General features: G+C 44.5%; 1 protein-coding gene across 1 annotated transcript; it reads right to left on the bottom strand.

The window, feature by feature from the left end:
- Nucleotides 1–6,316: 6,316 nt before the first annotated feature.
- Nucleotides 6,317–10,140, bottom strand: LOC125539513 (acyclic sesquiterpene synthase-like). Its single transcript, XM_048702984.1, has 11 exons — nt 9,699–10,140; nt 9,372–9,430; nt 8,931–9,205; nt 8,715–8,812; nt 8,347–8,543; nt 8,031–8,134; nt 7,846–7,941; nt 7,548–7,763; nt 7,330–7,471; nt 7,001–7,246; nt 6,317–6,839 (listed from the first exon to the last, which is right to left on the bottom strand). Exons 1-11 carry the CDS (start codon nt 9,838–9,840, stop codon nt 6,489–6,491), a joined length of 1,926 nt encoding a protein of 641 aa, XP_048558941.1. The 5' UTR covers nt 9,841–10,140; the 3' UTR covers nt 6,317–6,488.
- Between the last annotated feature and the right edge of the window lie 1,873 nt (nt 10,141–12,013).

Genomic DNA, 12,013 nt, shown 5'->3' with positions numbered 1-12,013 from the left:
CCTAGTCGGAGATCCTTCACGCAAGTGCATTTTGTCCTCTACTAGGACCGGTAGCTTCGGCGCGCAGACGAATCGGATTCGTGGGCGTACGTGCGCGTTCTCTTTCTCTTTCTTTTTTATGATTAGGAAAATACATGAGATTATACTTTTTCTGTCTCAAAATAAATATCTTAATTTTGTACTAATTTTAATACAAAGTTATACTATTAAACTTGAGACACTTATTTTAAGACGGAAAAAATATTATGTTATGGAAAACAATACAAGGACACATACAGTATGTATGAGTACATCCACACAGGACACGGAAGAACACCAAATCCAACTCGACCACACAATCGCCGCTACCCACGGCTCGCCGTTGTGGCCGCCGGAGAGGAGAGCGACCAACCCCTTTGGATCCGGAGAAGCATCATCCCTTGAAAGATTTGTCAGCCGCACCGTCGTATCTCGCCACGAGAGGCGAGATCTTGAGCAGAGCTGAAATGCCCAGACGACCAGGGGTCACGCCCCATGTCGTGCCAGATCTGCATCGGCCAGTGCTTCACTGAAGCAGGGAGCAGGTTCAGAGACCAATCATCGATGCACAACCTCGAATATCTTTTCAATGCACAAATGAGATGCGGCGGGGGTGGGGGTGTCAACCGGCTCACAGGCTCGACGTCACATTGCGCGGGCGTTGGGCCATAGGCTGGTCGTAATGCGAATCATGCATCGCAACTAATATTTTTTTTTCTGAGGTGACATGCAACTAAATGAGGAAAAAACAAATTGAGTATCATGAACCTGAAATTATGCGTCGTGGAGGTAGTATCTGCTACCTCTTAAGCACTACGTTGGTTTTCCCCGAAGAGGAAAGAATGATGCAGCAAAGTAGCGTAAGTATTTTTCTCAGTTTTTGAGAACCAAGGTATCAATCCAGTAGGAGGCTACGCGCGAGTCCCTCGCACCTGCACAAAACAAATAAATCCTCGCAACCAACGCGATAAGGGGTTGTCAATCTCTACACGGCCACTTACGAGAGTGAGATCTGATAGATATGATAAGATAATAATTTTGGTATTTTTATGATAAAGATGCAAAGTAAAATAAAAGCAAAGTAAAAAGCAAAGGAAATTACTAAGTATTGGAAGATTAATATGATGAAGATAGACCCGGGGGCCATAGGTTTCACTAGTGGCTTCTCTCAAGAGCATAGGTATTTTACGGTGGGTGAACAAATTACTGTTGAGCAATTAACAGAATTGAGCATAGTTATGAGAATATCTAGGTATGATCATGTATATAGGTATCACGTCCGAGACAAGTAGACCGACTCCTGCCTGCATCTACTACTATTACTCCACTCATCAACCGCTATCCAGCATGCATCTAGAGTATCAAGTTAATGAAAACAGAGTAACGCCTTAAGTAAGATGACATGATGTAGAAGGATAAACTCATGCAATATGATGAAAACCCCATCTTGTTATCCTCGATGGCAACAATACAATACGTGCCTTGCTGCCCCTACTGTCACTGGGAAATGACACCGCAAGATTGAACCCAAAGTTAAGTACTTCTCCCATTGCAAAAAAGATCAATCTAGTAGGCCAAACCAAACTGATAATTCGAAGAGACTTGCAAAAATAACCAATCATACATAAAGGAATTCAGAGAAGATTCAAATATTATTCATAGATAGACTTGATCATAAACCCATAATTCATCGGCTCAACAAACACACCGCAAAAAGAAGATTACATCGAATAGATCTCCACAAGAGCGGGGGAGAACATTGTATTGAGATTCAAAAAAAGAGAAAAAGTCATTTAGCTAATAACTATGGACCCGTAGGTCTGAGATAAACTACTCACACTTTATCGAAGGGGCTATGGTGATGATGTAGAAGCCCTCCGTGATGGATACCCCCTCCGACGGAGCTTCAGAACAGGCCCCAAGATGGGATCTCGTGGATACAGAAAGTTGCGGTGGTGGAATTAGGGTTTTGGCTCCGTATCTAATCGTTTGGGGGTACGTAGGTATATATAGGAGGAAGGAGTACGTTGGTGGAGCAACCGGGGACCCACAAGGGTGGAGGCGCGCCCCCCTACCTCGTGGCCTCCTCCTTTGTTGACGTAGGGTTCAAGTCTCCTGGATCATGCTCGGTGACAAAATCACGTTCCCGAAGGTTTCATTCCGTTTGGACTCCGTTTGATATTCCTTTTCTTCGAAACCCTAAAATAGGCAAAAAGCAGCAATTCTAGGCTGGGCCTCCGGTTAATAGGTTAATCCCAAAAATAATATAAAAGTGGATAATAAAGCTCAATAATGTCCAAAACAGTAGATAATATAGCATAAAGCAATCAAAAATTATAGATACATTGGAGACGTATCAGTATCATATACATGGTATTAGTATATGATACTTTTCATCGTGGGTAGCCTCATACAACTAAGCCCGGCATAAAAACCCAAGACTGACAAACAAACTTGTAAAGATCGAGACTGAACTAAAATACCAAATTAAATTTGGGCGTCAAAATTGGAAGATCGGATTAAAATCGGCTAGACTAGTCTTCTTCTCTGGATGACCGAATAATCCAGATTGACCGAATTAGCATAATTCTTTCGATGTTTATGGTACAATTCTAGCTGCATGCGTCTGAACTCTGAATTTTGGTTGCAGACCCCTATTAGACATAGAGTCTGATTTTTTCTTGCATACATTTGTACTACAATGTCCATAAATCTGAGTTGTAGCATGAAATTTGTCTATTTGGTCGGGACCGAACACCATCATGTAAAGACCGAACACTGAATAGTGGACAATTGAGAAGACCGAAATAATTCCAATCGTCGATTATGAAAGACCGAAAAGACCAGACCGAGCAAACCGAAAACACCGAACGCGTGGTGTTGGGAATATTTCCCTGACATCATTAACCCGGCAGGAGAAATGACCCGGCCCAGAGCACGCCGGCTCGTGGGCCACTTCAACCTGCCGGGTCACTACATGATGGAGGCCCAGGAATACTAAGATGAAGGCCGACTCGTCATATTGTTCGGTGGGCCGGCTCAGCAGGGCCTAACAAAGAAGATTCTTTACTTAAGGGACTAGTCAATGTGTACGTACAATGCACGTTAATTTGGAAGTATATTAAGTGCATGCGGATATTAAGTAGAATATTATTTGCGTTTTATTATGTGATTAACACTATATTTGGCATGAAATTAACTGGACGCTAAACATGTTGAGCGCTCGACATTAAAGTAGTCTAGGTCGTTGGATTGACATGCTTTGATGACCGAGATTATTTGGATCTGCCCCTTTAAGGTCTTTTTATATTGGTATAGATAAGTAGAATAGGATACGGGTCGTAGTATGCCACGGATTCTGTTGTAACCTCAAGGCCTCAACCTGTATATAAAGGGGAGACCTTGAGGTAGAAAAGGTAGAGTTACAATCATCGAGAGCTAGGTTAGCGAATTCACATCCTTGTAATCGAGATCTCAAGCAATATCAATCGATTAGGAAGTAGGTCTTTACCTCCACCATGTGGGGCCAAACTTGGAAAACTGTGCCCTTTGTTTCCCCCAACCAACCCTCTCAAGCAACCTCCTAGTTGCAATGGCTTCCAGACTTAGTCCTTTCATGAGGACATCTGTCGTGACAGAACCATGATAGTTGGCGCCCACCGTGGGGCCTGCGCACAGTGGTGTTGAGTTCTTAGAGGGAGCTCTCCTAGGGATCGAGGGATACGTGATCGGCAGGATGGCGAAGAGTCATCGCGGCAAGCTCTACATCGACGATTCAGGTTGGGGCCCGAGGCTGACTCAATCGAGTACGGGTACCGGGTCCCCTTCAGCAAGATCCATGTCTTTATCGGCAAGATTGGAAAATTATGCCCTGAGCCGACCATCTGCTCCGACATCGTCGAGCTGGCTCGTCACGCCAAACCCGACCGACCTCCAGCCGCCCGGAAACACGTCTTCACAGGCTTCACTCAGGGAGTCGATCTTGCAGACAACTCTGTGTCCGGCGGGGACACCCTCGTCTACTCCAATTGCAAACCCCCGGTAGGCGATGCCGGTTCGATCCTCCTGCTCCATGATGATCGGCTTGGGGGCTACTCTGATGACGAAGTCGGGCCAAATGCCTTCGAGCTGCCACGCCATGCCGCAATCTATATGGCCAACAAAGCGACTCATCCGAAACCGCGGCGGCTGAAAATAACACAGCGACTGGCACAGTAGCAGGGACCGGTACCTCCGCGCCGGCTTCGGGAGTGGCTGGCTCAAGCAAAACACCGTCTCAGTCTCTGATGGAGTTGACTACGCTAGGAACACTCCTAGGGACTCCGATGACCGCGGAAAACTTGGCTGAGCGCAACGCGGAAGTGACGAAACTCCGCGAGCAGATGGCCAAGAATCAGGAAAATATTGATGCCGAAAATATACTTATGGCAGAGATCCAAACTTCTACCCATAATGAGACCGAGCGCCTGAGGGTAGAGGCACTGCATCTCAGTCTCCGTCAAGGCTGGAAAAAAAATAGTAAGTACAGGAAATCTTCCCAAGCCGGCTAGGATGATCGACCTGGCCCAGAGCATATGGAGAGAAGAACTACAATTTAGCATGGATAAATCCAAGCTAAATTGGGGACTAATGTTGGGGATATTTCCCTAACATCATTAACCCGGCAGGAGAAATGACCCGGCCCAGAGCACGCTGGCGCGTGGGTCACTTCAACCTACCGGATCACTAAATGATGGAGGCCCAGAAGACTAAGATGAAGGCCGGCTTGTCATATTGTTCGGCAAGCGGGCTCAACAGGGCCCAACGAAGAAGATTCTTTACTTAAGGGATAAGTAGAATAGAATACGGGTTGTAGTACGACCCGGACTCTGTTGTAACCTCAAGGCCTCAACCTGTATATAAAGGGGAGCCCTTGAGGTGGAAAAGGTTGGGTTAAAATCATTGAGAGCTAGGTTAGCGAATTCGCATCCTTGTAATTGAGATCTCAAGCAATATCTATCAAGCGGGAAGTAGGTATTTACCTCCACCATGAGGGGTCGGACCTGGGTAAACTGTGTCCCTCGTTTCCCGGTCAACCCCTCTCAAGCAACCTCCTAGTTGCGATGGCTTACAGACTTAGTCCTTTCACGAGAACATCTGCCGTGACAAAACCACAACACTTGGGCTTACATACACCTGCCACGGCTCCTTCCTCGCGAACTCCCACACCATGCTTGTGTTTGGCCTGAGTGCAAGGGGTTTGGATGAGCGTTCATCACGGCGCAACACGTCATGGCAACATGAGGAGGGCATGTTCAACAAACTACTATGTCTAATTATAAGGATAAATGGACTTACAAATGGAAAGGCAGTCTTTATTCTTCCAGCAAGATGAATACCAGTTTGAGAACCAACCACTGGTTGAATAGCTAGGTGGGCAGCGGTACCCTCATCCCACTAGAGATCAAACCTCATGTTTTATGCTTTGGTGTCTCGTTAATGTGAATTAGTCTTTTAGTGGAAGACAACGTTCCATCGATAGCGAGGCGTCTGTGGTAACTTCCTCAACCTTCAAGTTCCACAACTTCGACGGACTCTTCAACAAGCGTTGTGTGCGCACACGCACACATAATAATCAGGGTTTCTAAAAGAAGATATATAAGAGTTTGATGGGACCATACAAAGCACACATCATTGTTTAGTGGCTCTAGAAATGTGCTGGCAGACTGAGGCATAAGATCTTTGTTTTTGGCATTTGTTGCATGATAGAGTTAACACAAGGAAAATCATTTAAAGAGAAAATCCATGCATCTTGACTGTTACAACTATGTGCTCTGCAATGATAACATTGAAGAAACAACCCCACATCTTTTCTAGGATTGTGATACGGCTCAAAGCTTCTGGAATTCCATTTCGCCAACAAACTGAAAGTAATTTCTATCTATGGAAGAGTCCTTCTGGCTTTTCACAACCCGCGTAAAGAAATTGCTCTTGATGTCATTATTTTGGGACGTTGGAATATTTGGATCTGAAGAAATGGCAAGCTTCTTAAGAGGGAAGCTCCAACACGCATCACTTTTGAAGAAAGAGTTAATACGTTTGCAAACATAGAGTGAAAAGAAAGAATGCAGATCGCCTTCTCAGATGGACTGACATTTATCTATGACGATTTAGTCACAATTACAGCTCTACGCTATAAATCTTGATGATAATGTTGGGAAAACATGAATTGGGCATATCTCTGGTTGAGATACTTATTGCATTACGTTTCCTCATTAGTGAAAATACCGTAGAACATCTGGGCTAAAAAAGGGGTAGGTAAAAATAGAAAATATCTACATGAGATAAAAATAAATACTTAAAATGTTTAACACACTTATTAGGTATGATGCCCTTGCATTTGTGAGGGGCACTCTGTTAGTTTTTCTAAAAAGAGATGTACCAAAGCAAACCTACAATGATATGTACAAATGAGGAAAATTAATACTCAATCATTTTTTTCTCTCATGCAGACAGGACAAGTCGAGACCAGGGTGTAGATTCAGGGGGAGCTGGAGTGGCTCATGGATCACCGCATCCACCGCACCAACCTTCTCATCTGGCGAGCTGAACGCGTCTCCTTGGTAGTAAAAAAAGTAGCATGTCTTGCACATTTTCCAAAACAACTCCTTGCATAGTCTAGGCATGACACTGTCTTCTTTGAGGACCAACCTCAACAAGTCTCTTCTACATGTGTCTATGGGCTCCTGCAACTCTTTCCTGGCCTCTGGTATGGTCAGCGAGCCACCACTCTGATGAACGAGCAGAGATACGCTATTTATTTTACCATCGATGTACTCCCTCTACAGCAACATAGTCAACAACAACAAAAAATCATTAGCTATCTCCTCCTGCTATTTTCCCTTGGAGTGTGATAATATTACCATGGAAATTCCAGACGTGTTTATCTCTCGACAAGATAATAAACACCATTGAATTAAAATCCAAAACTTTGGCGAGATACCTCGTAAGTTTGGACATCGTTCAGGAGACGCCCACAAGTGCTCATTAGTCTGAATAGCTCGTTATACTCAGTATCTCTGACGGTATACTCCGTAATCTTTGGCCCAATAAAGTAGAGTGCTGGGAGCACAATGGGGCCTAATGCAAACGTAACAACCGCGTTCTCCATGTACTCCTCTGGTGTTGGAATATATCCGCTCTCTCTCCATTCCACCTCGGTCATCATATTTCTCATCAAATCTTGCCACTGCAATCCAGTAATCACATTAGTATTTGTTAGAGAAAATTAATTGTACCATTTACACAAAAATAAGTATGAATGGGACTAACTATGTCTACAAAGTGTTTGGTGACATTGCGGCCCTGCACAGCAGAAGCCTTTGCTCCAAGCTGGTTCACCGAGTTGTAGATTGCAGAAAAAACAATCTCTACATGTTTGGAGTAGTACTGAATTTCCTCGTGCTTATCCCACCTGCACAACAAAAAGATAAGTAGAAGAAACCAAATATTGCTTTAGAAAGATAAACAAGCGATGTGTATATTGTTACATCTCAACTAATGTGGTGAGATTCTCCAATTCATTTTTTGATCCCCCGACGTCGAAGAAGTCGTCAACGACCGTCGTAAGCGCACCGTTCTTGGCCCATAGAATCCGAGCATCGGATAACTCTCCAGGCAACATGGTGCCGGCGGCAGAGAGGTAGAAATAGGCTAACTTTTGTCGTGCAAAAGGTAACTGGTTTAACCTGCTATCTTTCACCCAACTACCATGAAAGGAAACAAAAAAGTCATCTCAATAAGACGATTGTTGGTGGTGTATAGTCGAATATAGTTGATAAGATGTACCTCTCGAGATGTTGAAGCTCTTGTTGGCACACAATTTGACTTGTATTGAAATCCATGACACCCAAAGCTAGCAGGTCTTGATTTCTCTGCCGAGGCCTGCTTAAGATATTTAATAACATTGGTGTCTTGTGAAGTTATGCATTACACAAACCTTGTTTTGTGAAAAAAGGAGAATAAAACCATACAAGCATAGCATCTGATGCTCCATAAAGTCAAATTTCTCGATGTTCATCTTATGCTCTAGGCGGTCCAACGTAGTGTAGAAGGGGCTATCAAGAGCATGTTCTACCTATAACAACACAAAAGCATATGTATATCACCGAGCATACAAGTAGAGTTAGTCTCCAACAAAGTCCGGAATTAATTTCATCGACAAAGCATAGATAGAGCTACAAGGTGACGGTTCGCACTGAAGATTTATCACAAGTTCACAACCGAACACATCCTAAGGCTATCTACGAAACGTTGTGGGTACAAGTATGTTCCCAGTTGAGTATTTACCTCTCTTAGGAGTGGTGTTGTTCTTTGTGCCTTACTAGATCTCAGTTGTTCCTTCAGTAGGCGACCTGACCAGGATCCTATACTGTCCAGAATCAACTCGTCTTTCGAGGTACTGACTTGGGAAACCTTGTATAGTTCTAACAAAGATCTCGTATCATTCAGATGAACGGAGGCTTCAGTAAGATGTGATAAGCTATCTGCAACATGCGCATGTTTTCAGGTGAGTAGTTAGTAGTGTGTGAGGAAATATACACGTCCCATATTAAGAATATATAAATGCTAAGCTTCCCAAAAAAAATGAATCAAATGCTAAGCAAGCTTACAGAATGACATATTTTGGCGAGACTAGCTAAAAGGAAATAGTATACCAGATGAGACGTCGTATCCGTTCATCCTTAGGATACGAAATGCCATGGCACATGTCTCCGTGTCCAGCATGATCTCCTCATCTCTCTGCAACCAACGACTGCAAACTTGCTCTTGTCAGACACCCTCTCACCGACACGAGACTCTACAATCAGTAAACAAAGAACCGATCGACTAATCATCTTTACTCAACTTGTAGCGAGTAGTACTTCATATACCTGTAAGTGAAGTCCAGGACACTCTTGATCTCACCAGCAAAATGCCTGGATATTCCGATCTTTTCAAGGACGTCCAGCATGGATAGTTGGTGATGTATATTTGTCGAAGACGTTGGGAAACATTGGATCTGAGGGGAGGCAGGCAAAGGCAAGCGCGCCGCCGTAGCTACCCCTGCCGTGTCATGGGAAGATGGCGCCGGTTCGGGTTCCTGGAGCTGCTGCTTCGTTATAGTCTCGCTAACCTTCTTCTGATACATGCCATTTATTACTCCTAACTGAAAAGTACACATACAAGAACAAGAGCTCGTCACATGCAAATTTTGGTAGATGGTTGTGTGCAGCGTATGATGCAGGGGCGGGGTTATCCCCGTTTGGAAGAAAAAAAAGCAAATTTAGTAGGAGTAGTAATCAGGAATTAATAGGTCGCTTAGTATATACTACCAGCCGGTTTTGCAAACTTGCAGCATTTTCTCCGACTTCCAGCTGCCTTTTCTTGGCCACTGTTGTAAAGAACTCCATTAGCTAATTAGCACAGCGTTACGACTGATAATCTACTTTCTCGAACGCAAAAATTAAAGAAGAAGAAGAAGAAGAAGCTGTTTGCATGTATAAAACAATTTGCTTTATTTATAAAGTTGGGCGAAAGCCTTTTTGGGTATAAAACAAACATATCAAAGAAGAAGAAGCTGTTTGCATGTATAAAACAAACATATCAAAGAAACGAGACGACCGAGATGGATCATGCATGGGCATGGCATGGCAGGCTACCTGTGGCGACGGTAGGCCGGAGAGATCTGCTCGGCCGCATGGGCAGCACCCCGCATGGTAGGCCGGAGGACCAGGGGCAGCGACCACTTGGCGGCGAGAGAGGAGAACCCGGCAGACTAATTACGCCCCTTGTCGCAGTCATTCGATCGACCGATGTGCAGAAGCAGAAGATTCAGCTAAAGAACTGGGAGTGAGTGACTACCTGAGTGAGTCAGAGTTCAGTATATACATAGGTCGCTGGACATTCCTATCTGGGCTGCAGATATCGTATCGAAAATCCAATTCGGCTCCCAGGAGTCACACACGAGTATGTATCTGTTATCACTTCTGTTTCACGAGTTACACGAATCCTGTTCCTGTCGCTGGCTCAAAAGGTTCAGAGCAAGAGCAAGTAGACATGCCTCGTGCGAGACGGAATTCACGCGTGCGGACAAACCCACTTGCAAAATGCTACTGTGCTCGCCTCCTATCTATGGTGTTGAAGCTACATAATGGCCCGGCCACCGGAGGCTGCATCAATCTGTGTACGGACAGTTCTTCCAATAATCCAATAGACAAACATGTGGTGCTGAAGCTACACCATCCGAAACAAACACTTCGACGTGACGCTACGCTAATTTCCAAACTCTCATGGAGAGACCGGTTACATCGCCACGAGAGGAGATGTCGATCGTTGCCCGACCCATGAATTGAGTTGTTCGTCTAATCAGTCGCCAGAGTGGCTGTTAGGTCAGAGAAACGACAAACGCATGTTTACAACATGGCTAACGATGGGATTGGAAAATTATTGATAGAGCTTGTGAGGTTGATCTTGCTGGTGAGGCTGTTCTGAATTTTTTACTACACTTGTCAGATCAAGATTTATATAAGATCGGCTTCATAATACGCGAGCCAATTATTTCTTGGTATTTATGACGGGAAATACATCTGATGCTTAAGGAGAAGATTGCTATGGGGATTTCTGCTCTCACTGCTAATTATATTTTTGCTTCCTCTTCAAATGCTTTTGTTTTAGACGCTGATAACTGCCATACGTGTGGTATATTCAACATGCGTCCACACACCGTGTGTGGTGTGAGTAGGAGGTAGCCCACACGGGCTGTGTGTGACAGACATTAGAATTGCCCACACGTGTGGGCGCGGCTACTACATGCCACACGTCCAACAAGTACTACTCATTTCCACTTGCGTGTGTGGCACGAAGAAAAATGCCCACACGTCCTGGCGCAGCTACGTTAGGTACCCCGCGGGATGACAATTTAGTTGACATCCTGGTTGGCAGATGTAGTTATCCGGGATGGCAAGTGTAGTTGTAAAAACATGGCAACTCTATCTGTTTTGGTTAACTATAGTTGCCATGTCTAATTTTTGGTAGTTGCGGCGTGTAATCAAACCGTAGTTGCCGTGTGTGATTAACTACTTGCCACATATAGTCAAACAGTAGTTGCCATGTGTGTTTATCTAGTTGCCACGTGTGGTCCAATCATAGTTGCCATGTATTGTTAATCACAGTTGTCATATGTGTTTATCTGGTTGCCACGTACACGCAACTGTAGTTGCCGTCTAGCAAAGAATCACAGTTGCCATGTGTGTTTATCTAGTTGCCATGTTCGCGTAATTGCAGTTGTCATCCACAACGTAGGAGTGTTGTGTGGGCGAAAAGCAGTTCACCCACACGCGCATGAACTAGGTGGTGGCTGTATAGACAGAAACTAGTTCGCTCACACAGCGCAGCTGGCAAACATCATGGTGCGGGCGTGTGGGCAAACTCTCCAACGACCACACACCAACCCCGTCCTATGTGGCATACTAAATCCACCTTTTCGTGTCAAGATTCGTGCAAAAAGACAGTGAACAACGATCCAGACGTGCGGGCAAGTTGAGAAACGCCCACACATGTGAGCATTAGTGTTTTCGTTTTTTTTTGTTTTTTGATGAAAAGACAAGATCACTACTTTTCATTATGTTTGGAAGGAATAAAGGTTTACAAATTACAAAAGAAGAACAGGGAGGGGATTAGTCAGCTCAAGAGGGTACATCAATCAGGTTCAAGAGGGTCCCTTAACAAGGTGTAGAACTCTCCCACGGCCAGCATCACTCCAATTCTTGGTGTCAACTTGAATCTTATGGAATAAAGGTCTTGCGCTGCAGGATGTATTAGTGAACACTCGGATTTCGTTCTTTCCAGATTTTCACCATACAAGAGCGATAATGGAATGCCAAGTCTTCGCTTTATCCTTGGTCATCAGCGAACTGGAGCACCGCCACCAGCTGGCCAGGGAGTGTTGATTCGCCCCACATGTGGGTTTTCTGAA

Source organism: Triticum urartu, chromosome 2, assembly GCF_003073215.2.
Source record: "Triticum urartu cultivar G1812 chromosome 2, Tu2.1, whole genome shotgun sequence".
Classification (NCBI taxonomy): Eukaryota; Viridiplantae; Streptophyta; class Magnoliopsida; order Poales; family Poaceae; genus Triticum; species Triticum urartu.
This window is presented reverse-complemented; position numbering and strand designations above follow the sequence as displayed.

What these genes read in the sequence shown, in the direction of transcription:
- LOC125539513 (XM_048702984.1), bottom strand. Translation starts at nt 9,840, where the DNA reads ATGACTGCGACAAGGGGCGTAATTAGTCTGCCGGGTTCTCCTCTCTCG. An exon ending in CAAGTTTGCAAAACCGGCTG is followed by an intron (nt 9,206 to 9,371) that starts GTAGTATATACT and finishes TGTACTTTTCAG; the next exon opens with TTAGGAGTAATAAATGGCAT. An exon ending in GTCCTGGACTTCACTTACAG is followed by an intron (nt 8,813 to 8,930) that starts GTATATGAAGTA and finishes GCAAGTTTGCAG; the next exon opens with TCGTTGGTTGCAGAGAGATG.